This window comes from Musa acuminata, chromosome BXJ2-3, assembly GCF_036884655.1.
Source record: "Musa acuminata AAA Group cultivar baxijiao chromosome BXJ2-3, Cavendish_Baxijiao_AAA, whole genome shotgun sequence".
Taxonomy (NCBI): domain Eukaryota; kingdom Viridiplantae; phylum Streptophyta; class Magnoliopsida; order Zingiberales; family Musaceae; genus Musa; species Musa acuminata.
In genome coordinates this window covers 41,490,165-41,514,565 of record NC_088340.1, presented here as the reverse complement: position 1 = coordinate 41,514,565, position 24,401 = coordinate 41,490,165, and the positions used below count along the sequence as shown (strand labels likewise).

The window sequence follows — 24,401 nt, the reverse complement described above, 5'->3', positions numbered from 1 at the left end:
AGATTTTGATTGGACAAATATTCCTCTTATCGAATGCTTGAACTACGAGAAGTTGACTTGATCGCACATCACATGGTGATGTGAAGACTTCAAACTCCCTTTTTAGGCTATGGGGTGAGTTGGAAGGCAATAAGAGGTGACCTCTCTGTGTTGGTATGACTTCTATTTCAAACACTGTCAATTATATTAACTCTTCAAACCTAATTATATTTTATTATGTTGGGGTTTAAGTTTTTTTTTTTTTTTGTGAATATCCAAATACGTTAAACTCCTTTAAATAATTTTTCACTATTAAATTGTGTTTTAGTTCCAATTAAAGTTTTCTTTTTCCCTAAGAAAAAATCAAATTGTATTAATATGTTTTTTTATCACTTCGAGTTGAATCTAACTAAACCCACTCGCTAATTACATATTACTATTTATACTTGAATCATATTAGTATCATAATAACTATACTTAAAAAATTTACATTATGATATTTATAATTTTGAAAGTGAAATAAGTAATATCGTCAACTGCATTGACGAAATACAACACGTAACATCACGTGCTAAAGGTGATGAGCAAAATGATAATTTCAACGTTCCTTCCGTTTTCAACATGTAAGATAGTTGAAATTATATTTTCTGATCGATAAAGTCATTAAAAGCGAAAAAAATATTAAAATTATCTTTATGCCAATCACTTTCATGTCGATCCAATTCATGATATCAACATTAAGATAAATAAGATTATTTATTTTATTTTTAGAATTATAAAAATTATAATATAAATATTTTTAAGTATAATGATCACGATACTAATAAGATCTACAATAATATATAAATAGCCCAATAAAAGCAACATCCGAGAATAATTTCGATCATTCTAAACTAAGCTTTGTTTTCACCCACCAATGTTTTGGGATGATCGGAACACACATAATTCTCATCATCATTATCCACCTCACATTAACAAGCGTTGTTAGGATCAAAACGAATGCCGATCGATTCATGGACGGAAGCAACTACTCGCATGCTGTTTTGATCACGACGAATCACATTGCTATTAGTTGGGAAAGACCGGTAGATAATGGTTAGGATCACGAAATCTTATTCGAGATCGCACGTAGCTTTTTTGGTAGGAAATTTCCATATTATTTGCATGTTTCTTAGGATGCACGGATTGCTCGATATATACACTCCACTTTGGATAATTTTGAATGTAATTATAATTTTCAATCTACTCGACATTTTTTTGGAAAATAATATAGCGAATTGGCTACTAATTGTGCCAATAAAATTCATTTTTATTTTTATTGTATTTTTGTATAAGCTTATAGTGCTTTTAGGTATATAACATATATATATATATATATATTTCAAATAACAAAAAAACATTTGAAATACTACCAAAGATGATGAGTTAATTTATATTACATTTTAAATGTCAAAAATATTATAATTGGATCGATTCATGAAGCGACATGATATAAATACTCTTTGAGATGTGATGTTGATGTAAATCTACTTAGATTTCGATCATCAAACTCATACACAACACAAAATTTTGGGTTTTGTGATTCGAGTTAATAATGCATAAATACGGGGATAATTAATATATGGCGGCGGGAATGGCATTCGTGTGAATTAAGGCGACTTTGGTGGGCGATTGATATCTGGGTTTAAAATACCGACAAGGTAACGCAATCGGGGGAAGCCCGGTGGCGTTGTGGTAAATACAGCTGACTCCCAGGGGCGGTTGTATTCTGATCGGAACGCGTTTACGTGAACCAAATCAGCCAAGAAAGAGGGGGGCGTGCGAGAAGAAAGAGGAAAAGGAGGGGGCGGAGGACGCAGCAGCGGCGAGAGGCAGGCGGACGGTCTTGGGCGGCGATCTGGGCCGGCGGAAGCAAGGCTAACTCTCCTCGTTGCCGCCTCTCGTTCTTTCTCTCTCTCTCACTCTCTGTCTCCCCCTTGCGGAGCGGTCCCCGAGCATCGGTACGAGGATTTTGTGGCAAGAGAAGGAAGTGGAGGATAGAGGTGGGACGGCGAGATATTTAACTGTTGGTGGTTCGTCGCAGGGATCGGATCTCGGCCGTGCGCGCTGTTTAGTTGTGGACTCAGGTGTGGACGGATGAGGAGGAGGAAAATTGGTTATTTTTAGATCGAGGAGGTGGTGGATGCAGTGGGAAGTTTGGATCTTGGTCCTAAAATTGGGATTTCTTTCTAATTCTGTGCGTACAAGGGTTTTGCGGAGATTTTGAGGAGGGATCGTGGAGCATCGTTTGGGTTTCTGGCGTCGGCGGGATCTGATAATGGTATGGGATCTCTCGTTTCGAAGTCCTTTTTCGCTTAGCTTTCGCCCGACTTGGTTTGATGTTCTTGAGAAAGTTGGTTCTCAGACGTTCATGAGCTTTTGTGTTTTTGGGCTTTTACTTTCGTGTTTTTTGGGCAAGCAATGGCTTAATGCGACTTTTCTTGAAGGTCGCAACAGTTAGTTGTTAAGGATGTGAAAGAAGCGTAAAAATGTTATCTTCGCAAAATACGGCGATGTACTCTTTTGTTGTATTTTTCTTCTGCTTTATATTCTGTTCGATGTATTGCGTTGGTTTAAATTAATGCCTTTCATGTCGGGGAATCTGCAAAGCTGCAACTCTGCTGGATTGTTTCCGGTTGAGTCGTGCTAGCTTTGTCGGCTTCACTTTGTTTGCGTCGAAGTAAATATCATTTGCGCCACTGATAATGTTTACAAATTTCAATGGACAGGCAACTAAGTTCAACATAGCAGTAGGTTCTCAGGTCTGGGTCGAGGATGCTGAAGTGGCTTGGATAGATGGGGAAGTCTTGGAGATCAAAGGCGATGAAATTAAGATCAGCTGTACTTCTGGAAAGATGGTGTGTATTTTCGTTCACTGTTAATGTGCATTATGCATTGTTTTCGTCACGGAAGTTAGGAGTCTTCCGTGCTAGTTTTTTCTGTTAGTAGTTTGATATTATAATGTTTTTGTTTTGAAGATGCTTTCTCAGTTGCTGTAGTTTTGGTGTGCAGTAAGAATTCCTTGAGCTAACGCATGAAAGATTTTTTTTACATTTAGAGACTGATTTCAAATAGTCTTGGCTGATAGTTATTGCATTGTCATGGATACTGTTAATTTCCATCCCATCATTTGCTATGCAGGTGATTGCCAAACTTTCTAATGTCCATCCTAAAGATCCTGAAGCTTCACCTTGTGGAGTAGATGATATGACAAAGCTTGCTTATTTGCATGAACCAGGCGTTTTGCAAAACTTGAGATCTAGATATGACACGAATGAAATTTATGTAAGTCCATATAACAGATGCTGAGACGGTCAACTTCTCTGCAAGCATTATTCAATAATATAATATTTGAAGTAAAGCTTTATGCATGTTTATCATGATGTCCTTGTATTTCCTTCATTGATTTTTTCTTGCTTTAGCAGCTAATTGATCAAATTTTATAAACAGACGTATACTGGAAATATATTGATTGCTGTCAACCCCTTCCGAAGGTTGCCTCATCTGTATGACAACCACATGATGGAACAATATAAAGGGGCAGCTTTTGGTGAACTAAGTCCCCATCCTTTTGCTGTTGCTGATGCTGCATATCGGTACTTTCTGCTTCCAGCTATGATTACTCACATTTTGAAGTCCACTTCTTACATAACATGAGCGTCTTGTCCAACGTAGATTGATGAGAAATGAGGGAGTAAACCAATCGATTCTAGTAAGCGGGGAAAGTGGGGCAGGTAAAACTGAAAGCACCAAAATGATTATGCGTTACCTTGCATACATGGGAGGTAGAGCTGCATCTGAAGGGCGGACGGTGGAGCAACAAGTGCTGCAGGTGAAATATCCTCACATTACTAATTGGAAGCTGGGCCTTGTACACGTTGCTGACACTTTCATGTTTTTATTTAAGTACTTGTTCTCATTTCTTCCTCATCTAATTTTGTTATGTTGACTTCTCGTACACAGTCCAATCCTGTTCTTGAAGCCTTTGGAAATGCAAAGACAGTAAGAAACAACAACTCAAGGTGCGCAAGTTGTTGATAGTTATCATAATATTCTTATTTGCCATAAATTTTTATACTTACTATATGCCCAAATGTTTTCCATATATTTTAATTTGTATGTTCATCTACAGTCGTTTTGGCAAGTTCGTTGAGATTCAATTTGATCAGAGTGGAAGGATTTCTGGAGCTGCCATCAGAACTTACCTGCTTGAAAGATCCCGTGTCTGTCAAATATCTGATCCCGAAAGGAACTACCACTGCTTTTACATGCTCTGTGCAGCACCTGCAGAAGTAATGGATATTCAATACTAATTGATGTTTGATCAGATATTCTATGTTTTTATATTACTTCAAGTACCTTTTACCTCAGCTTTTATTTTCTTAGAAACCTTATTAAAGGAAAATTTTGTATGCTACATGGCCTAAAGAATAGGTTAAGCTGTGTTTATAACAATGACTCAGCCATCTTACTTGGATGTAGTCAACGACTCAACAACAAGTGTTTATATCATTGAAAGCATTTGTTGGTGGTACTCAAGAGTCAAGACTCAAGAGACTATAGACTTGTACATACCTGTTACTTACAGATTTGCTCGTCATTATATCAAAATGAATGAGGCAGTTTAAAGCATCAGAGTGATGGGTAGTCAAATGATTGATGAAACATTTGATAGTTATTGACCTTTTACTTGGAAGTGCTAAATTTTCAGATAGAACTTTTAATATGATCATCATGTCATAGATGTGCCTGATAACTTTCTGATAATTGTTTGATACTTTGATTGGCTTCATATATTAGTTCAAGATGACCAACTACAATACTGGTGTTTCTTAATTTCGAAGTCATTGTGGGTTACTGATGTAGGATGAGCTTCGATACTAAATATGATATAGAATGAGCTCCGATACCAGATATGATGGAGTACAAGTTTGTGACAAGCAGGAAAAAAATATTATTTATTTGAGGCTAGAAGAAGGGGACAAAAAGAGGGAGGAAAAGAAAATGATAGTGAAAGATAATAGGGGGAAAGAAAAACATAACTGCCAAACTCACTCTAGCTTAATGAGTAACTCCTAGATCATACCTCTGCATATCTTGCACATGGTCCATGAAATAACATGATTGTTAATTCCACTTGCACATATATAATCTAGAAAAAAGATTAATTTGTTGATTTATTCATGTTCTAGTTACAATACCTTGAGTCCCTTTTTGTAAAAGGAAAAGAAGAATACAATAAAGAAAATTACATCCCATAAGTCAAAACATATCAATCAGTTCATCCTTCTTTTCTTTGGAAAAGAAAATGATGAATCAATTACCTAACCATAGGGAAGTTGGAAAGGCACATACTCTTAAATGTGTAAGCCACACCTTATAAAGGGTGACTTATTTCCCCAGGCAAAGGAACTGGCGAGACTTGGAGATGTGTTTCTAAATTTGTTTTGTCAAACAATTTTCTTTATTGATACAATATATATTGGTAAACTACCTTCTTTGTATATTCTTCAATCAAGATCAAACTTCATTTTTAAAACGAGAACTTCAGTTTAATTTCGACTTATGTACTTCCTTTTTCTCCAAAATCTTCAATAAAACTTAAAAGATTGATATCTTTTTTCCTTTAAGTTGGCTTTTGTTTTCTTTCTCCTTGGTCAGTATTGGTTACTATTAACTAATGTAAGATTATGAAAGATGTCATTTGACAATTTATGACATTTGAAAAAACCTACTAAATAATTGAATTAATTCAAATAAGAAATTCATTATTATGGTCCCATATAAATTGCATTTTATGAGATCAAATAATGGAATCTAGATTACTTGATCTTGTGCCATATTTTGATATAACATTGAATAAGTAGTGAGGAAAGCACAAAAATTATTCTCATCAATTGCTATCAGTGTCTATGGACTCATTGATAAATGAAATGGAAATGAGACTCATTTGCTTAGTGGAGTTGTAGAATTTGTCTCTAGGATTATGTTTCATGAGCTAAGAGCTCCAATCTGCTTTAAATATATTATATTTTGTAATCATTAAAAAGAGTTGGATGTTGTGGTTGTTTATATGAGTGTTTGGGTTTTGAGCACAATGCTTATATGCCCCACAGATGCCCGTATGACCCCATTGGTTTCCAAGGACATCAGACAAATGCCTGGTCACGCCTTACATCTGTGATCCATTGATAGTCTGAGCAAGGTTTCAAATCTCATCTGTGCTGTTCGGTACAAACTGATATTTGACTGTTTGACAAAGTATTGGTACCAAAGCAAATAGCTTGCAACTGGTACAAGTGACATTATTTTTATTATTTTCTTATTTTATTAAATAATACCAGATGGTATAAATGCCTGGTATACTGGTACTATACCGATCCGATAGGTCATTGAAACTAGTACCATTCCAACCTCAATGGATAAAAGATCCATTTAGTTAGTTGATCCCAAATAGTTTTGTCTTTATTGCTAGTTGTTGTTGTTATTTTCATATTTGAATATTATTAAATAATACAGTACCATATCTATTTGTTTAGGAAAGTTCTTATTATGCATTGGTGATGACTTTAAATTTACACAAGAGAGATAAAGGATTACTCATTGATCCTTTGTTGTTAGATGTTTATATCAAGTTCCATAGGTAAAAATGAACAAGTGCAGTGCACATGAACATCATGTCTTGATAGCTATAACAATTAACAAATACATCTATTTATTTCTTATTATGGTAGTATAAGCAGTTTTCTTTGCATCACTAAGATGTTTAAATCCCTGTTGTTCAGGATATTCAGAGATATAAGCTGGAAAATCCCAGGACCTTCCATTATCTTAACCAATCCAACTGCTATGAGCTCGATGGTGTAGATGATTCTAGGGAGTATCTGGAAACTAAAAAGGCTATGGACATCATCGGCATTAGTACTGATGAACAGGTTTTTTTCTTGCTCATATGAAAGATTGTGAAGAAGAGCTTGTCTGATGCATTGTTTTACTCTTTTAGCTAGCCTTTCTAGGTTTTGTGCTTACATGTTGTTTTGTTCATTCAGGATGGCATTTTCAGAGTTGTGGCTGCTATTCTCCATTTAGGAAATATTGAGTTTACAGATGGAAAGGAAATAGATTCTTCTCAACCAAAAAATGAAAAATCTTGGTTTCATTTGAGAACTGCGGCTGAACTTTTCATGTAAGATCATGAAAAATTATTTTCCATGAGCTGGAACATGTTGGATCCAGATTTTCTGAGAGCACATTCTTTGTGTCTTCAGGTGTGATGCAAAGGCCCTTGAAGATTCTTTGTGTAAGCGTGTTATTGTTACTCGTGATGAGAACATAATAAAGACCCTGGATCCAGAGGCTGCAGCTTTAAGTAGAGATTCCCTTGCAAAAATTGTATATTCAAGGTTGTTTGATTGGTAAGTGTTGATAGCCTGATATAACTTTTTAATGAACTTTTCATGGTTACTGTTCTTTTTTTTTCTCTAACCAAGTATATTTTACTCAAATATAACATATGAGAATGCTTAAACATGCAGAGAACTGATCTTATTTGAATTTGTTATATGCAGGCTTGTAAATAAGATCAACTCCTCAATTGGACAAGATCCTACCTCAAAGTGCTTGATCGGGGTGCTAGACATATATGGCTTTGAGAGTTTTAAAACCAACAGGTGCTTAACTGCTAATCTTTTGTGTATGCCATTAACATCTAACAACATCTGCTGGTACTAAGTAGTCTAGGCCACGTGCTGCCTGGTTCTCTCTCATATGTTAGCATAAAATTTCCAGTTATCAACAGGAGTTTATTGCATTGATCCTCTCGAGACCTTGCATTGGCAGGAGCCTTGTAAAAATAGGTCACTTTTTAATTGTCTGGTTTCTTAAATCTTTCTGGTTTGGATTTTAGATAGAGCTATGTTTATGTGAACTTTTTCCTTAGAGTTGTTTCCTAGGATAAGGGCCCACGAACTGGTTCTCTTTTTGATGGTTGGTTCCTTTCTTCAAAGAAAGAACTTTATAGGAGATTACAGTTTCTTTTTGATGTCAGACACAAGAACCTTGTCTTTTGATAAGGAATTATCTGAAATTTTAATCAGCTTATGTTCAGTTAGTCAACATAGACATTGATGGTGGGCTTTAATATGTTCATATTTCACAGCTTTGAGCAGTTCTGCATCAACCTGACGAATGAAAAATTGCAGCAACATTTTAACCAGGTTTGAATAAAATGATACATTGTTCTTGAGTACGCTGGCATTCCAGACATAAGTTGTTAAGTTGCTTTTCTAACTCATTCCATTTATTTTTCTACAGCATGTGTTTAAGATGGAACAAGAAGAATATACTAAAGAAGAAATTAGTTGGAGTTATATCGAGTTTGTTGATAATCAGGACATTCTTGATCTTATTGAAAAGGTTTGTCATAATTGTATTTTCATATAAATACTATCTACAACAGGATGTCTTGTTTTATTTTACATATGATTCTCCTCAGCATGTTCATGGACACACTTCTGGTGGTATTAAAATAATATCTTCTGTTAGGGTCCATTTATTTATATATTCTGTGCAGGTTACATTCTGAATTCTTCATCAATTGTTATTTATAAGCAAAATAAGGAGGGTTAGGGGGTAAATTAGGTTGGATCCTGTAAACTTTAAAACAGAACTTTCCCATGAGAAACAATTTGATTGATTGAAGACAATAAGTCTACGAAATGAATGAATAATACCAAAACAAAAAAATAACTACTAGCAGAAACTAATAGTTAGGAATTGAGTGAATGCAAGGATGAAATAAGGCATCAAGTTTACATTGGTTCAGTCGATGCATCTACATTGACTCTTCGGGTCCTCTGAGGTGAGGCCTTTGGTGTTCCATTAAGGTTTGGACTTCTTCGGTGAACTATTCTCTGTGACACTGATGTTTAATTTTGGGGCTCAAGAGAGAACCATTACAACTTTCATACTTAATGCTTCTCTCACAAGTTCCATTATGATTTTTTCTGCTGATATATTGGTAATACTTTTGAGGTATTAAATTTACATTTTACAGTATAATGGAACTCCTCTAAAATGATGGTAGTTGATATAATCTAACTGGAATCTAGATAGTCTTTTATGAGATGATTTTAGTTATTCAGACTTCTTTTTAATTTTTTGAAGTTTCACAAAAATTACATGGACACAAAAATGTTTATGGAAATTCTTAGTTTTTCGAGATGTTTAGATTTTTATTGAACAAATTGACCAACCCATGCAACCCGAGGCCTAACAAATTGTCCAGATTTATCCTTAAGCTGAATGATTTATCCATGCATATAATCCATGCAACATTACATTTGGATAATTTTTTTGTTTGTTGGCTGCCAGAAACCTGGTGGGATCATTGCTCTTCTGGATGAGGCTTGGTATGTGTGCTGGCGTACGACTCGAATTATATGTCCTTTGTGAATTTGTTTGATGGACATCTTAGTTCTCTTTGCTCTTTTTATGCAGCATGCTGCCAAGATCAACACATGAAACTTTTGCTCAGAAGCTGTACCAGGCATTTAAAAATCATAAGCGCTTCAGCAAGCCAAAACTATCACGTTCTGACTTCACCGTTTCTCATTATGCTGGTGATGTGAGTACCTCCACTGATGATGCATTCTATATCAATAGACATGCAAAAGAAACTAAAGTTGAAACTGGTCATCCTCATACAGGTTACCTATCAGACAGAATTGTTCTTAGACAAGAATAAGGATTATGTTGTTGCTGAGCATCAGGCGCTTTTGAGTGCCTCTAAATGTTCTTTTGTTTCTAGTTTATTTCCGCTGCTTTCAGAAGATGCATCAAAGTCATCAAAGTTCTCGTCGATAGGCTCAAGGTTCAAGGTATAGGTGTATCTTTTCTTAATACAGTTAGTTGCAATCTTTTCATGTCATAATATGCAATATCCAACATCTATGCAGCAACAACTGCAATCTCTGCTAGAAACTCTAAGTGCCACTGAGCCCCACTACATCCGCTGTGTTAAACCCAACAATCTTCTAAAACCAGCAATTTTTGAGAATCATAATGTTCTTCAGCAGCTTCGCTGTGGGGTAAGATTTTCTATTTACATTTGTTATCTCAGTAATGATGCTCAGATGGTAAATGTGCAATACTTTTTTACTTGGTCTAGGGAGTGATGGAGGCAATTAGAATAAGCTGTGCTGGATATCCAACAAGGCGCACATTCTATGAGTTTGTAGATCGCTTTGGCATTCTTGCACCCGAAGTTTTGGATGGAAGGTAAAGTGCATTTGAGCCCAATATCTTGGGAAGCTTTTAACATTTGCTGGGTCTGTCTCATTTGATGCTTCTCATGTCAGTTGTGATGAGGTCACTGCTGCTAAGAGGTTGCTAGAGAAGGCGTATCTCAAAGGTTACCAGGTAACCCAACGGAAAAGGAAGTTAACTTCCAATGAGCAGATGTTTAGGGAAAAACACCCCTCATATTTTTTTGCTTCAACTTTTATTGAGCATCTTCCATAAATTTTGTAAACCATATCCTTCTAGTTATAGTTTGAAGATTATAAAGCTAAATACCATGAAAAAAGAATGTACCATTATTGCTAACAAACAAGCTAATATCTTAAAGAAAAGATCGTAGGTTGGGACTCGTTGTAGATGGAGTGTTCTAGAACTTAATTATGTTCAAAGCATTGAGTCTTTGTTCACAATGGTACATTCTTTTTTCATGGTGACAAACAAGCATTGAGTGTTCTAGAGCTAAATTATGTTCAAAGCATTGAGTGTTTGTTCACAATCACCACGCTCATGGGCTCCTTTTGCTTTTACAATCATATCTATCAAGGTAATACTAGTATCAAATCATCGAAGGGAATTGATCTTATGCCATGAGCATGGTGTGTTCTGAGGGCATGCCTGGTATAAGCATTCTAATTTCATGGGCTTGCCTAGCTGCTTGAGCATAGTCTTAAAATTTTTCATCAACTTGAGGGAAAAAAGGTCTAGAATGACTATGATATTAAATCAATGACTAAATGAGAAGTCCCAATTACTTTTATTGCTATAGCTGAATTTAACATTCAGATTGAGCCCCCATTAACATGTAACATGAAATTTGATCCACTTCGTGTTTAATTTACACAGTTCTATCTTGCTATAATTCAACAATGTGGCTACTCTGGGGAATCAAAATCCTTACCTCCAATCTCTTCTAAATAATTTTTTGTACTTTGTGAACATCTTGATTTTGTCTGTTTTTGTTCTTACTATTTTGCGAGACAAGGAATTGCATTTAAACTTTTTTTTTCCTTTAAGGCAGTGATTTAAAAAGCGCTAGGCGCTAAAGGCGCTAAGGTCCAAAAACGCCCGAGGCGCTAGGCGCTTGCCCGAGCGAAGCGAGACGTTAAAATATAAAAATATATAATATAATTAATAAATATATTTATTTAAATAAAAAATATGCTATTAAATTAAGAAGATCGGGTACAAAATCACAATGTCACATTAATAAAAAGTCTTAAAAATCAAAACAATAAAATTTTACATCAAATCTATTAAGTTGCTCTGTACACTTTTCGTTTATTCTGAAACCTAACAATAATTTTAAATAAATAAAAATTAATAATATTAAAATCAAAATAATATATTATTAATCTAATAAATAAAAATGCTATTATTAGTATACAGTTAGCAGTATACTGTTAATATACTTTTAACAGTATAGTGAGAAGAGTGTGAGAAGATTGAGGCTGCTGAGGCAACGACAGCGGTAGCACGCGGTAGCTGGAGTGGGAGCGGTGAGCGACAGCGGGAGTTGCGAGCGGCAACGGGAGCGGTGACAGCAACTACGAGCAATGATTGTGGCAGCTGTGAGCAGTGATAGTAGCGGCGAGCAGTGACAGTGGCAGCGACAACAGAGAGCAGCAATAGCGGAGAAGAAATCTCGGCGGCAAAATCGCTACTGTTAGGGGTGGGGAAGTCGGGGGAAATCGCGAGAGGGAGCCTGATATTGGTGATTTAGTTGGTTCGATTGAACCAACTAAAGCACCAGAGACCAACCAGACCTAAAAATCTGGTTCGGTCTCCTGGTTTAACCCAAGCGCTCGCTCGAGCGCTTAGGCGAGTGCCCGAGCACCTATTGTAATCACTGCTTTAAGGTACATTTTATAATTGTGGAATCATTTCCTTCAGTTGTTTTCTCACAGGAGGTTAGTAAGTACTCCTATTGCTAGGGTCCTTTTAAGGATTTTTTAAGTTCCAAAGGCATTGACTTTTCTTTTTTGGAGATAATGCAAGGAAAAGCAAAAAGATCTGTTTCACTTTGTTTCTATTTATATTTCCTCATATTTTGGATTTTTCCGCTATGATGGCTATTGCCTGCAGAATACACAATGTGTTACTTTATTTCTGATCTCTGCTGGATTATCCAGCCAATCATGATCATATAATATTTTTTGGAATTTAAGAATGTAGCATCTTTCATGAGTAGGTGCACTTCCTCATGGTGCTATTAATATGGATTTTTGTTAGTGTTATGGTCCAATTCAAGTCGTTACTTAAAAGATTTTCACGCATTGAAAATGCTGTGTAGTAAAATCCTTTTCTGAGTTTTCTCCTCATCTATGACCTCCCTTATTGCTTGTTTTATTCTGTCCTGTCTTAGTAAGTTTCCACTACAGAGAAATCTTCGGAGATTTTTTAGCAAAAAATGCTGGACATTTATCAGTAAATAGTTAATGTGAATGCATAGACATATTTATTAGCTGTTTTCTGGTCCTTAAAATTAGCTAAATTAGCTCTTTAGTCAGTAACTTCAGTTGACCATAGCATTTGATTTGCGACTCCATGTGCACATTCATGTGTATTGCATTCATTGTAATATAGAGTTATTATTTAAAAACTAATTCAGTAATATGAGATGTTGGAAAGATTTGGTCCTAATGATGGGTTGTTAAAGTTCGAAAAAAAATTCTTGTGCGATGGAACTTAGTTGTAGGAGATCATCCTTTAATCACTATTTCATACTAGATTCTTCAAGTATTCTTGTTGGATAACAGACAAATTGTCTCACTTCTTAAGTTTATATGTCCAGATAGGAAAAACGAAGGTGTTTCTTCGAGCTGGTCAGATGGCTGAACTTGATGCCCGTAGGAATGAAGTCTTGGGAAGATCTGCTAGCACAATCCAACGGAAAGTTCGGTCATTCCTGGCTCGTAGAACTTTCATTTTGCTGCGAAAATCAGCTATACAGATTCAAACCATATGCAGAGGTATTTATTAAATTTAATGTTATGTCATCACCAATCAAGGTTTATGATGCACAAAACTTACTAACCTTTATTTGGTGTGGTGATTGTATAAGCATTTTCTGATATATGAATTTTTTTCTCTGTTAACCTAAAGTAAGACATTCTGTTCTTTTATACCTTTCGAAGGACAACTTGCAAGACAGGTATATGAGGGCATGCGTAGACTAGCTGCTGCACTTCGTATCCAGACCTATTTCCGGATGCATCTTTCAAGGACTGCTTATAGAGAGTTGTTCTCTTCGGCTGTTACCATCCAAACTAGTGTAAGGGGGATGGCTGCCCGTAAGGAACTTCATTTCAGGCGGCAGACAAGAGCTGCAATTATTATTCAGGTAAATTATTGGGATGTCAAGAACTTGGGTGTTTAATAGAAATCCAGAATTCTCCCTACTACTACTGCTGTTAACCATGCTGGTTGACAAGGAACTCTTGACCTTTTCATGTAATATCTGTTCTTTTCGCCCTAACATATCGTATTTTTATTATTTATGTGCTGGTAAACAGAAGAATCTAAGACCTAATTCTGTATGCTGTTCTTTTCTAGAGTCATTGCCGCCGATACTTGGCATGCTTAAATTATTCAAGAATAAAAAAGGCTGTAATTGCAACACAATGTGCTTGGAGAGCAAGGGTTGCAAGAAGAGAACTGCGAAAGCTTAAACAGGTAATCTTTTTTAAATTTGTTCTGTAAGCTGTCTTTTGTAGGGCAGCTACCATAACTTTTTACGTGGGTTTAAATTCTTGGTTAGATGTGTAAATGTCGAATATTGCTATATGCAAATCTATCTATCACCAATATATGTTGCATGAATATCTAAAGTACAGAGGCTCTAGGTTATTATGATTTAAAATCTAAGTTATTTTGTGCAAATGTTGTTGATGAATTTTTAGTCATAAAGTTATGTCCAAACTTCTAAAATGGTACTTTCACCGGATGCATCAATGACAAAAACTATATAGTTTGGTCAAGTAACGAATCCACTAGTGTCATGGTAAGTTTGCTTCCTTGCAACTTTGATGACTGGTTTCTAGTCAAAAATAGCCTGTTTACTTGCGGAGGTAAGGTTGCATATATTAATCCTCATCAGACTTGTTCACTGAGCTGTCCCTTTTTGTTTGGTTAGACGAGAAACTTTGCCTGTTGACTTTCTAAGAAGTTTCTGATGTCTTTTTGGTAGATGTACATATATTTTAAATGCTGCCTTATATGTTTTTTTTTTCCTTCCCAGGCGGCAAGAGAAACTGGTGCCCTTCAAGCTGCTAAGAATAAGTTGGAAAAACAAGTTGAGGAACTTACGTGGCGTCTGCAGTTGGAGAAACGCATGAGGGTACTTTGTTTAACTTGCATATAAAGCTTTAAACCCTGTTTGATTAAATGGTTTTTGGTCATCAGCATCCTCTTGTGATTATTCTCTCTTGGCTTTTTAAAATAGTCCACTTGAATTTATGATGCACAACATCACTTATGTTCATTTCTTGAGCCAATTGTAGCTCTGTTTGCTCATGAATCTGAAAGAAAATTGGATTTCATCTGTCATCACTTTTGGTCTTCAGGATAGGAAATTATCTTGCAGTTCTTGAAGCCTGGGTTGCTAATGCAGATGAGAGTGACATGACAAAATATGTTAAGTAGGATATATTATAGTGTAGATTTGACAATATTTTGTGAACATTTTTTTTTATATTTTATGAGAGAAACCTGGACATATGTGATATTATTGGAATATATGTGGTCATGATAAATGATAATAAGAAAATAGACTTGTGTTCCTTGTGTTTTCATTAACAAAGAAATTCCTTTTTTCTCTCCCAACATCTCCCACAAAAATAACTAGAAAGACAAAAGATTTAGTTAACTGTGGAAATAAGTATATGTTTCATAATCCAAGTTCTTTGTAACTTTCAGCATTCACAAGTTTAAATTAAAAGCATGATTTAGTAATATGTAAATTCACAGTCGGAAACAAATTCCTGTTGTTAACTACTTGAGACTGTGGTGTTGGAGGGGAGTGCAGTATGTGGTGCTGGTTTGTAGACCCTGATGAGTCAGTTACATGATGGGGGAGAGTCGTCGTTTTTCATTGTGTAATTGACTCATTGTCTAGTTTTTGGTTCACCTTATTGATGACTTCTGATACTAAAAAGTATATCTGGAATGTATTTGAAGGGAATTTATTAGTATCAGTTTCCAATATAAATATATTCTGGATACATATTACATCAACATATTAAAATATCCATGATGCATGTTTCGCCGATTGCAGAACTTACAAGGAAATTAAAATATAATTTTTTTACTTTCTGGACCTTGATATTGCATATCATTCTCCAAACTTCAAAGGCGGCTTCTAGAAGACATCCTAGTGGTCGAGGCACATTGTGCACAGCCATGAGGATGAGTGTTTGAATCCTAATCTAAGCATCTAGAACATATGCTGTGTAATGTTGAATGGAAAGAATAAAATAAAGGAATATAATCCTTCGAAACCCAAAATAGCATTGTAAATGCCTAATAAACTAAACTTCTGATTATTGAATTCCTTGACATTGTTTCAACAGAAAAATAAAGCATAATAGTGGTAAGAAGAATTGCCATTGGTTTCACTTTGGTGTATTGCATGCTATAGATACTACCACTAAAAAAAATTAGTTGTTAGAATACTTACAGTGGTTAAATTTATGTCATATCAGGAGTAATTTCCTTCCCATATGTCTTCGAGCAGGTGCCTAGAAAAAAAAGAGTTTGGTCATTAGTAACATCTGCCTAATGACTTTATAAAGATCCTTTGCTTCTCTTACTGACTTCTAATTTCTTATGTTCAATCAGTGTATTTAGATGGTTGTCTCACTATGGATATTGTTCATGCCTGTAGCTGCTATGCTCGCAAGATTCTCTTCTCTCTCTCTCTCACATTCTTACATGCACATGAATTTTACTAAATGCCTTTTTATTTGTAGGCTGACATGGAGGAAACTAATTTCTTATGTTTAAACAGTTTATCTAGATGGTTGTCTCACTATGGATATTGTTGCATGCCTGTAGCTGCTTTGCTTGCAAGACTCTCCTCTCTCTCTCTCACATTCTTACACACAGGTTTTATAAATGCCTTTTTATTTGTAGGCTGATGTGGAGGAAACTAAAACACAGGAGAATGCAAAATTGCAAGTTGCTTTGCAAGAGATGCAACAGCAATTTAAGGAAACTAAATCTTTGCTGGTGAAGGAGCGTGAGGCTGCAAAAAAGGCTACTGAAGTAGTTCCTATTATTAAAGAGGTCCATGTTATTGATACTGCCCTAATGGATAAGCTTAAAGATGAAAATGACAAGCTTAAGGTGAGACTGACATAAATACTGGTTGTTGCTTCTCTATTATTTCTAATTTGACCATTTAGATCAGTGTCTTTAGTATAATTAAATTGCGTTTTGGATGTCGATTTCATGTGAACATCCGGCATCTGGTAGGTTGTGAAGTTTTTCCTGCTTTCTTCTTTTCATAATGTCAGGGTATTGTATAAGGTGCTTATTAAAATTTTGTAGGCTTTGGTGAGTTCACTTGAAAAGAAAATTGATGAAACTGAGAAAAAGTATGAAGAAACAAGCAGGATTAGTGAAGAAAGATTGAAGAAAGCCACAGATGCTGAGTCTAAGATAATTCATCTGAACAATTCGATGCAGAGGTTCTTACAGTTTTTCCCATGGTTTCCTGATATTTTAAGATCTCATACGACTTAATGAACTATTATGTTGCTTTGAAATTTGTTTTATTAAATTTCTGTTTAGATTCTCTTAAAATTAAAGCATTGAAGTTATATGACTATCGCTTTTAATGATAGGCTTCAAGAAAAAATGTCTAACATGGAGTCTGAGAATCAGATTCTGCGACAGCAGTCCTTGATGCATTCTCCTGTGAAACGCATGTCTGAGCATTTATCAATTCCAACAACACCAACCAAACAAGCAGTAATTGTTTTATAACAAGGCACTGTATTTTCTGTAGGTTATTTTGCTTTGTTCCTGAAATCTTTCTTGTCTTTAATGGCAGAGTTTGGAGAATGGTCACCATGATGTTGAAGAGCATAAGGTTGTAAGTATGTCCACAGTGTGTGTGTCTATATATATAATGTTCAAATCAAAACAATACCATGTACATCATACATCATATGACACCCATCTGCATCCATAGGAACCCCAGAGTGCACCACCAGCAATTAAGGATTATGCGGATACTGATGCTAAGCTGAAGAGATCTTACATGGAGAGGCAACAGGTATGCACACATTCTCAAGGTAAAACTAAGCTTTCATTGCATATGTCGCTATTGTTCAACCAACTGTCTTTCTTTGCAGGAGAATGTTGATGCCCTAATCAGTTGTGTCAGCAGAAATGTTGGGTTTAGTCAAGGGAAACCTGTTGCTGCACTTACCATATACAAATGTCTCATTAACTGGAAATCATTTGAAGCAGAAAGGACTAGTGTTTTTGATTGTCTCATCCAGATGATTGGTTCTGCAATCGAGGTTATACAAATGTTATATTGTTGTTCTTTTATATATTGTCAATGTGGTTATGAGCTTTGGATATATACAATGTGTATGTCTATCTAATTTTCTTTTTTTAAGCCATTTTGCACTGTATTAATATTATAAGATTTGTCACTTTGAGTGAGTAATGTTGCATATTTGGTGAGGGCTTAAGTTCTGCGTACTCACTCTACAAATGAAGCCATTCACATGTCTATCTTCTCCCATCAACATGCGATGAACTATAGAGAATATCTTAAAGGGTCCTTCCATGGAAAATTTTACATCTTCACTCGCTGCCTACTTTAAGTTAACCCTTTAGTTCTTACTGAGTTAGAAGAGGATTGGCATAATATTTACATGATGGAAGTGTGGCGGTAGCTGCAGTACCATAGTGCAGCTGAGAGGCCCAGTACCTCTGATACTTGACAATTACTTTCATGGGGACAAAGATTATTTTCAAAAAGTTAACAATAAAAGTGGTGAAATATCTTGCAGTAGCTACAGAAGTGGACCTTCTTAATGATTGGTGAAGAATCAATGAAGCTGCCAGATCGCTGGAATATGACTTGCTGCCATGTGTAATAATTATGGCATTATTTACTGCAATCGAAGTTCGGCAAAGATTGTTAGTGAAGGTTACTCTTCTTTGAGGGACAACAGTGCCTTAAAGAGAGGACAAAGGGTAAAAGAGAGGAGATAACTAACATGCAGGGATCTATTATTAAGTAATGAAATAACCAGTCTTGACCATACCTCGAGGACTTAAAATTCTTTTACATATACATAGTGGTTGTGGGAGAAAATTTATCTCAACACTTTATAAAAATGTATTTAATTTCAGACATTCAAAAATAGTTGTTTCAATTCTTTTGTTGTTCCTTAATATTCAATCACAATTTTTTTACTTAGGTAAGAAACTTATGTGGCTAAAACATTAATTTCCGTTGTTGTAGTTCTTCATATGTGAAATTAGTAACACTTTCTCTTATTGCCTTTTGATTATTGTCCCTGTATTGGCATATGCTGTGTGTTATGTTTTCATAATGAAGTCCATCTTGCAGAATGAAGAGAGCAATGACCATCTTGCCTATTGGCTGTCCAATGCTTCTAGCTTGTTGTTCTTGCTGCAAAAAAGCCTTAAGGCTGCTGGTACAGTTGGAGCTAATCCCCGTCGGAAGCCACCTGCCCCAACATCTTTATTTGGGAGGATGACTCAAGTATGCCATACATCTTATTTTCTACTATTGCTATTACATGAATTGTATATGATGGATAGCCTTTTTGGTTCTTCATTGTGTATATAGTTGGATAACAATTAATTTTCATCTGCATAATTCAACTCCAGTCATTTCGTTCTTCCCCATCTTCTTCTAACCTGGCTGCGGATGGCCTGGATGTTGTGCGTCAAGTTGAAGCCAAGTACCCTGCTTTGCTTTTCAAGCAGCAGCTAACAGCTTATGTGGAGAAAATTTATGGAATTATTCGAGATAATGTGAAGAAGGACTTGTCTTCGCTGCTGTCACTATGTATCCAGGTATTATGCAAGTGATTTGATTCTCTAAATTGTAGTCTACTTTATTTATTATGTCAGATTTCTGATATAGAAAATGAATTAGGTTAGATGGGACTGAACCTAAACTGGTCACTTTGATAGTTAAAAAATTTTAGCTCATATTATCAAAACCAATGATTGAAATATCATACTGTACCGAAGTTTCGAAATTCTTTCGGTACGGTACGGTACTATATACCGAGCGATATACCATTCATTATATATACATACATATATATATATATATATATACATACATACATACATATATATATAAATGAAATTTTATTTTTTGGCGACATCGCCTCCCTTCTCCCCCACGCGAGGTGACGTCGCAAAAAAACGAGGCGACATCGCCTCTATATATATATATATAATCTTTTATTTATATATTTATATATAAAAGTAAAAAAAAAGTACGACATCGCCTTCTCCCTGCGTGAGGTGACGTCGCAGAAAAACGAGGTGACGTCGCCGATTTATATATATATATATATATTTATAAATAAAAAATACCGTCCGGTAGCAGGTAGTTTGCGTACCGGAATGCTGCTTGGCCGGTAACGTACCACCCGGTATCATTCAAAACTGTATGCCTTGATCAAAACAACCACTTATCCTGTTGTTAAATGTTATCGTAGCTGGTAATAGTGTCTCCATGTGGAACAGCTTGGTATGTTGATGATGACCATAAATCTTAGATTATTTCTTCAAAGATACAATCAAAGAAGTGGAATTGACTAACGTTGTGGCATTTGAGATGGTTTGGGACATCGCTAGAAGTGTGAAATATTTGTTGATTATTGACATTAGTATGCATGATTTCTGAGATTTGTAGCATGTGTTGGAACCTGTTTTTCCTCATTCCTTACACTGTTCTCCAAGTGTTGTTAATTTGTCATGTAAATCTAGTGATGGGTTATTAGATTTCTGAAACATTGGCATATCTTGATTGCTAATATTTATCTTTTTCAAAATTTAGGCCCCAAGAACAACAAGGGCAACTATGTTGCGTGGCTCTGGGCGCTCATTTGGAAGCCAAGGGCAAAGCAACCACTGGAATACCATTATTGAGAGCTTGGATGACGTTCTTAAGATGTTGCAAGAAAACTATGTTAGTTATCTGGTGAAATGAAAAATGTTCTTATTGCTGTTAGAAACTTTGATTGACCTAGTTTTCTGCAGGTCCCTCCGGTGCTAATTCAGAAGATCTGTATGCAAATTTTCTCATTCATCAATGTACAACTTTTTAACAGGTAATTGATCAGTATGGTATATTATCAATTAATCTATGATGTACACTGGGGAGATAACTTCTTCTTGTGCCAGTTTGCTCCTTCGCCGTGAGTGTTGCTCCTTCAGCAATGGGGAGTATGTGAAAGCTGGTCTGGCTGAGCTGGAGTTGTGGTGTGCAAAAGCAAAGCCAGAGGTAAAAATAAAACCTACCATCTGTGGATTATATTTGTTTGCTCTAAATCTGAACTTTTGCTGTTGTTGCAGTATGCTGGATCATCATGGGATGAACTTAAACACATTAGGCAAGCTGTTGGTTTCTTGGTATGTGGTTTCTGTTCCTATCTGATGCATCATTTGAGAAAATGATATTTCTAAAATTATATCATTATACTGTACATTTGATTACAGATTATAAATCTATTATAACATACTGTTTTGTCAATTTCATGTGCAAGAATTATTTTAAAATGCTGCAGAAATATTATATTGGTATCAGAGTTGAATGCTGACAACAGTCTTGATTTCAATTGGGCATTTCTTAAAAACAGAAAAAAGATCTTCTTTTCCACTTATACTATGAAACCTCCCATATGTTTGACATGATGACTATTATAGGTGATGTTGAGGACTAGAACCAGTAATTATCTCCTTTAAGCTTGCCGCATATACCAGTGCAATTTTATCTATAGAAAAGAAACTGATGTGTCATAAGTTATTTTTTTATTTTATTTGTTATTTTATATCGATGAAAAGAGCATGCTCATGTAATTGGTATTGGAGAGCCATGGCGATATAACCCGGAGAGAAAAAGTCAATTATCCTAATTAATATGGCTTCTGTAATTCCTTGGTTATCTTTTCCCCTATACATGCTTTTAAGATAGCACGTGTTGTGCTGCTGGGAAGCAAAAGACTGATGGAAATATAGGTCGGATCATAAGTTGGACAAAGGCTTTCTATGTCATGGAACCTTTCCCATGGATTTTCTTCAGCCTAAATAACATTACTAGCCATACTAATAAGTTCTTATGTTAGATTTATCTTGAGTCTTGATGTTTTAATTGATACTTCTGTTATTTCTTTGTCAGTATTTAGATATAGTAGGTTGTTTCAGGCGATAACACAAGAATCTGCCTCGGATCTCTTAAGTTGAGCTAAACAAGCAAAATCCTGAATTCAACATAATTTAAATTTTCAGATACTGTATACCCATATCTGAGTAGCTAATTCCTTTTTGTTCTGTCTCCTGGCCCTACAAAGGGGTCAATGACTATAACAAATCTGCCACATTTGCCCTTTTCCGTCAGGAATCCGACTTGCACTTTCAATTTATCATTTTGCTGCTGCAATTTTATAACGTTTTATGTGAAAAAGTAGCCCTATAGTTTTACAAATGACTTTGCTAGTTGGTTGTGAGATCTATCAATTTATCTTTCCCGTGAAGATGATATAAATGACTGAACTACCGGGCATGGTATAAATTCCAGGTTCTATACCTATGTCACCAAGGAGGCAGTGCTGAATTATTCTTAAGGACCGAGGCGGCTATTATTTGTTGGTTTACTCGTGTTTAAAGCAATGCCCATCACTAATTCTACTTCTGCTGTGATTTATGTCATATGCAGGTAATATTTCAGAAATCCAGGATTTCCTATGATGAGATAGTCAATGATCTCTGTCCGGTAAGTGCTATTGGTGTGTAAATGTGCTCGTGAATGTGGCATGGATGTTTGGATGGTTACTGCTGTGGTATGTTAATCCTGATTCTTCCCTTTCGCAGGCTCTCAGCGTGCAGCAGCTTTATAGAATTTGCACACAGTACTGGGATGACAAATACAATACAAAGAGTGTATCTTCAACTGTAAGTTCAAGAAGTAAATTGTACCTTTTGCTTGATGTAAAGAAGCTTCAGATGTTACAACCTACTCTATTGTGATTATTGAAGATTGCATCATGATACTTGTTTATCATGGAGAAAAAATCTATTACAAAATTATTGTTTTATGAAAGTTTCAAGTAGTGCACCAATTTAAGTGTTTAATTTGGGAATACTGCCCCTTTAATGCTTTTGTTATGTCTTTGAAGGTTCTTTCAAGCATGCGAATACTGATGACAGAGGATTCCAACAATGCAGAAAGCAGTTCATTCCTTCTAGATGATAGCTCCAGGTAAAAAGAAAAATTCTACTGGATAATCTACTTCTTGTTGTGTAATATACTCGTGTTCATTCAACAAGTAGCTGGGAGCCTATAGACTGTCGATTGTGTAGTATCTGAACATTCTTTGTCTCATTGATGCAGCATTCCCTTCTCAGTTGATGACTTATCTAGTTCTTTACAAGCAAAGGATTTCTCAGGCGTCAAACCAGCAGAAGAGCTTCTCGGGAACCCAGCCTTCCAATTTTTACAGGAATGAGGCATTTGGGACCTCGGTGAAATCTCGCACCATTCCCGCCATCAAGTGGTTGATATTTGTTATCATGACCCCTGCAACTCTATTCTTTATCAACATTTGTTTCGCCCCTCCCCGCCAGGTTGTAAAAAGTTTCAAGTTCATAGTTTGTAGACGTGTACAATTGTTCTAGTGAGTTAATAGGGATGGGATGAGTGTCACCCTCCCAAAAGGTATTCTTAGTCTCTGTCCATTTATAGGGAGGCAGCATTCTTTTATTCTAGTACATTTGTTGGTTCAGTTCACAGAATGCATAGGTAGAGGGGAATGTCATAATAATCCACCTTTATATATGTCATAGATGTAAAGCAACAAGTTACAGGAAAGAGATCATTACAGGCAAGTCTTAGTTCTTGTAATCAGAACTCATAGGTGCTTTCTTCACCACACACTAATGTATTCTTTCGAGCAATATTTTTATTTTGGATGAGAATCTGTGTTTCAAGTGTTACTTTCAAGTATTCAGCCATGATTGCACAACTTAATACCTTAAGAAGCATTGCCTTTTGCTTTCATATGTTTATTAGTTCGGTTGCTGTGAGTTCAAATATTTCTGCAAAAAATAGAGTAATCTATATATTTCAGGATCTATTGTGTCTAGAGATTAAGAGACTAGCAGTGTCTCTGACATTTATTCTTGTTCAGCAACATGCAGTAGCAAGTGAAGAGTCTTGTAATCTGTCCTCTTACACTAGTTAGGGTTTAGCCTACCAAGCTTGCTTGCTGTATCAGTAACTCTAATGGCTGGGTCCTCAACACACACAGAAATATGGAGTTTGTGTCATGAATGCAGCAATGCGTATGTAAGAGGACAGATGTTTCAGCTTACATTTCTACTAAATATGCACACAACCATATCAGCCTTTGCGTATGAGATGTTTCAGCTTATATTTCTACTAAACTTAATGTCCATTACAGATGAAGAAAATATTCTTATATGGTGATCCATGTTTTTAGTGTGTGCATATTTGTTTTCCAATTAGGATTCACTTTAGCTGGCAAATCAAAATTGAAACCATCATCTCTTTTTTCAATATGAAATCTCATCCGATAAATTTTTACGCCTAAAATACGAAGGTTCTTCGATGAACCTTACGTATGGTTTCTACATCTTCTCTATCGTTGTTGGCATGAGAAATCTGTAAAAGATTTTACATCAAATAATGCAAGAGAATATTAGTTAACTTATTTGATAAAAAAGTATTATTGATAGCAAAGATTGTGGCATCTAATCACGTGTGTTATCACTTAACATCTTCGTTAAGAGCAAAAAAGGGAGCAATGAACGATAGCATGGGATTGGGTTCGTTCGGG

The 24,401-nt window shown here is 35.7% G+C and overlaps 1 protein-coding gene across 1 annotated transcript; it reads left to right on the top strand.

The window, feature by feature from the left end:
- Window positions 1–1,778: 1,778 nt before the first annotated feature.
- Window positions 1,779–23,514, top strand: LOC135608341 (myosin-6-like). Its single transcript, XM_065101093.1, has 39 exons — window positions 1,779–2,299; window positions 2,748–2,876; window positions 3,160–3,303; window positions 3,469–3,614; window positions 3,694–3,850; window positions 3,982–4,040; window positions 4,151–4,310; window positions 6,804–6,953; window positions 7,068–7,204; window positions 7,287–7,433; window positions 7,587–7,688; window positions 8,177–8,234; window positions 8,332–8,433; window positions 9,391–9,428; window positions 9,517–9,643; window positions 9,726–9,896; window positions 9,975–10,106; window positions 10,187–10,296; window positions 10,377–10,437; window positions 13,109–13,286; window positions 13,452–13,657; window positions 13,870–13,989; window positions 14,555–14,653; window positions 16,447–16,659; window positions 16,864–17,003; window positions 17,160–17,286; window positions 17,369–17,407; window positions 17,510–17,593; window positions 17,673–17,843; window positions 18,911–19,066; window positions 19,195–19,383; window positions 20,384–20,515; window positions 20,587–20,657; window positions 20,731–20,830; window positions 20,902–20,958; window positions 22,262–22,318; window positions 22,417–22,497; window positions 22,722–22,804; window positions 22,937–23,514. The coding sequence occupies exons 1-39, from the start codon at window positions 2,297–2,299 to the stop codon at window positions 23,049–23,051; spliced, it is 4,551 nt and encodes a 1,516-aa protein (XP_064957165.1). The 5' UTR covers window positions 1,779–2,296; the 3' UTR covers window positions 23,052–23,514.
- The last annotated feature ends 887 nt before the right edge of the window (window positions 23,515–24,401 follow it).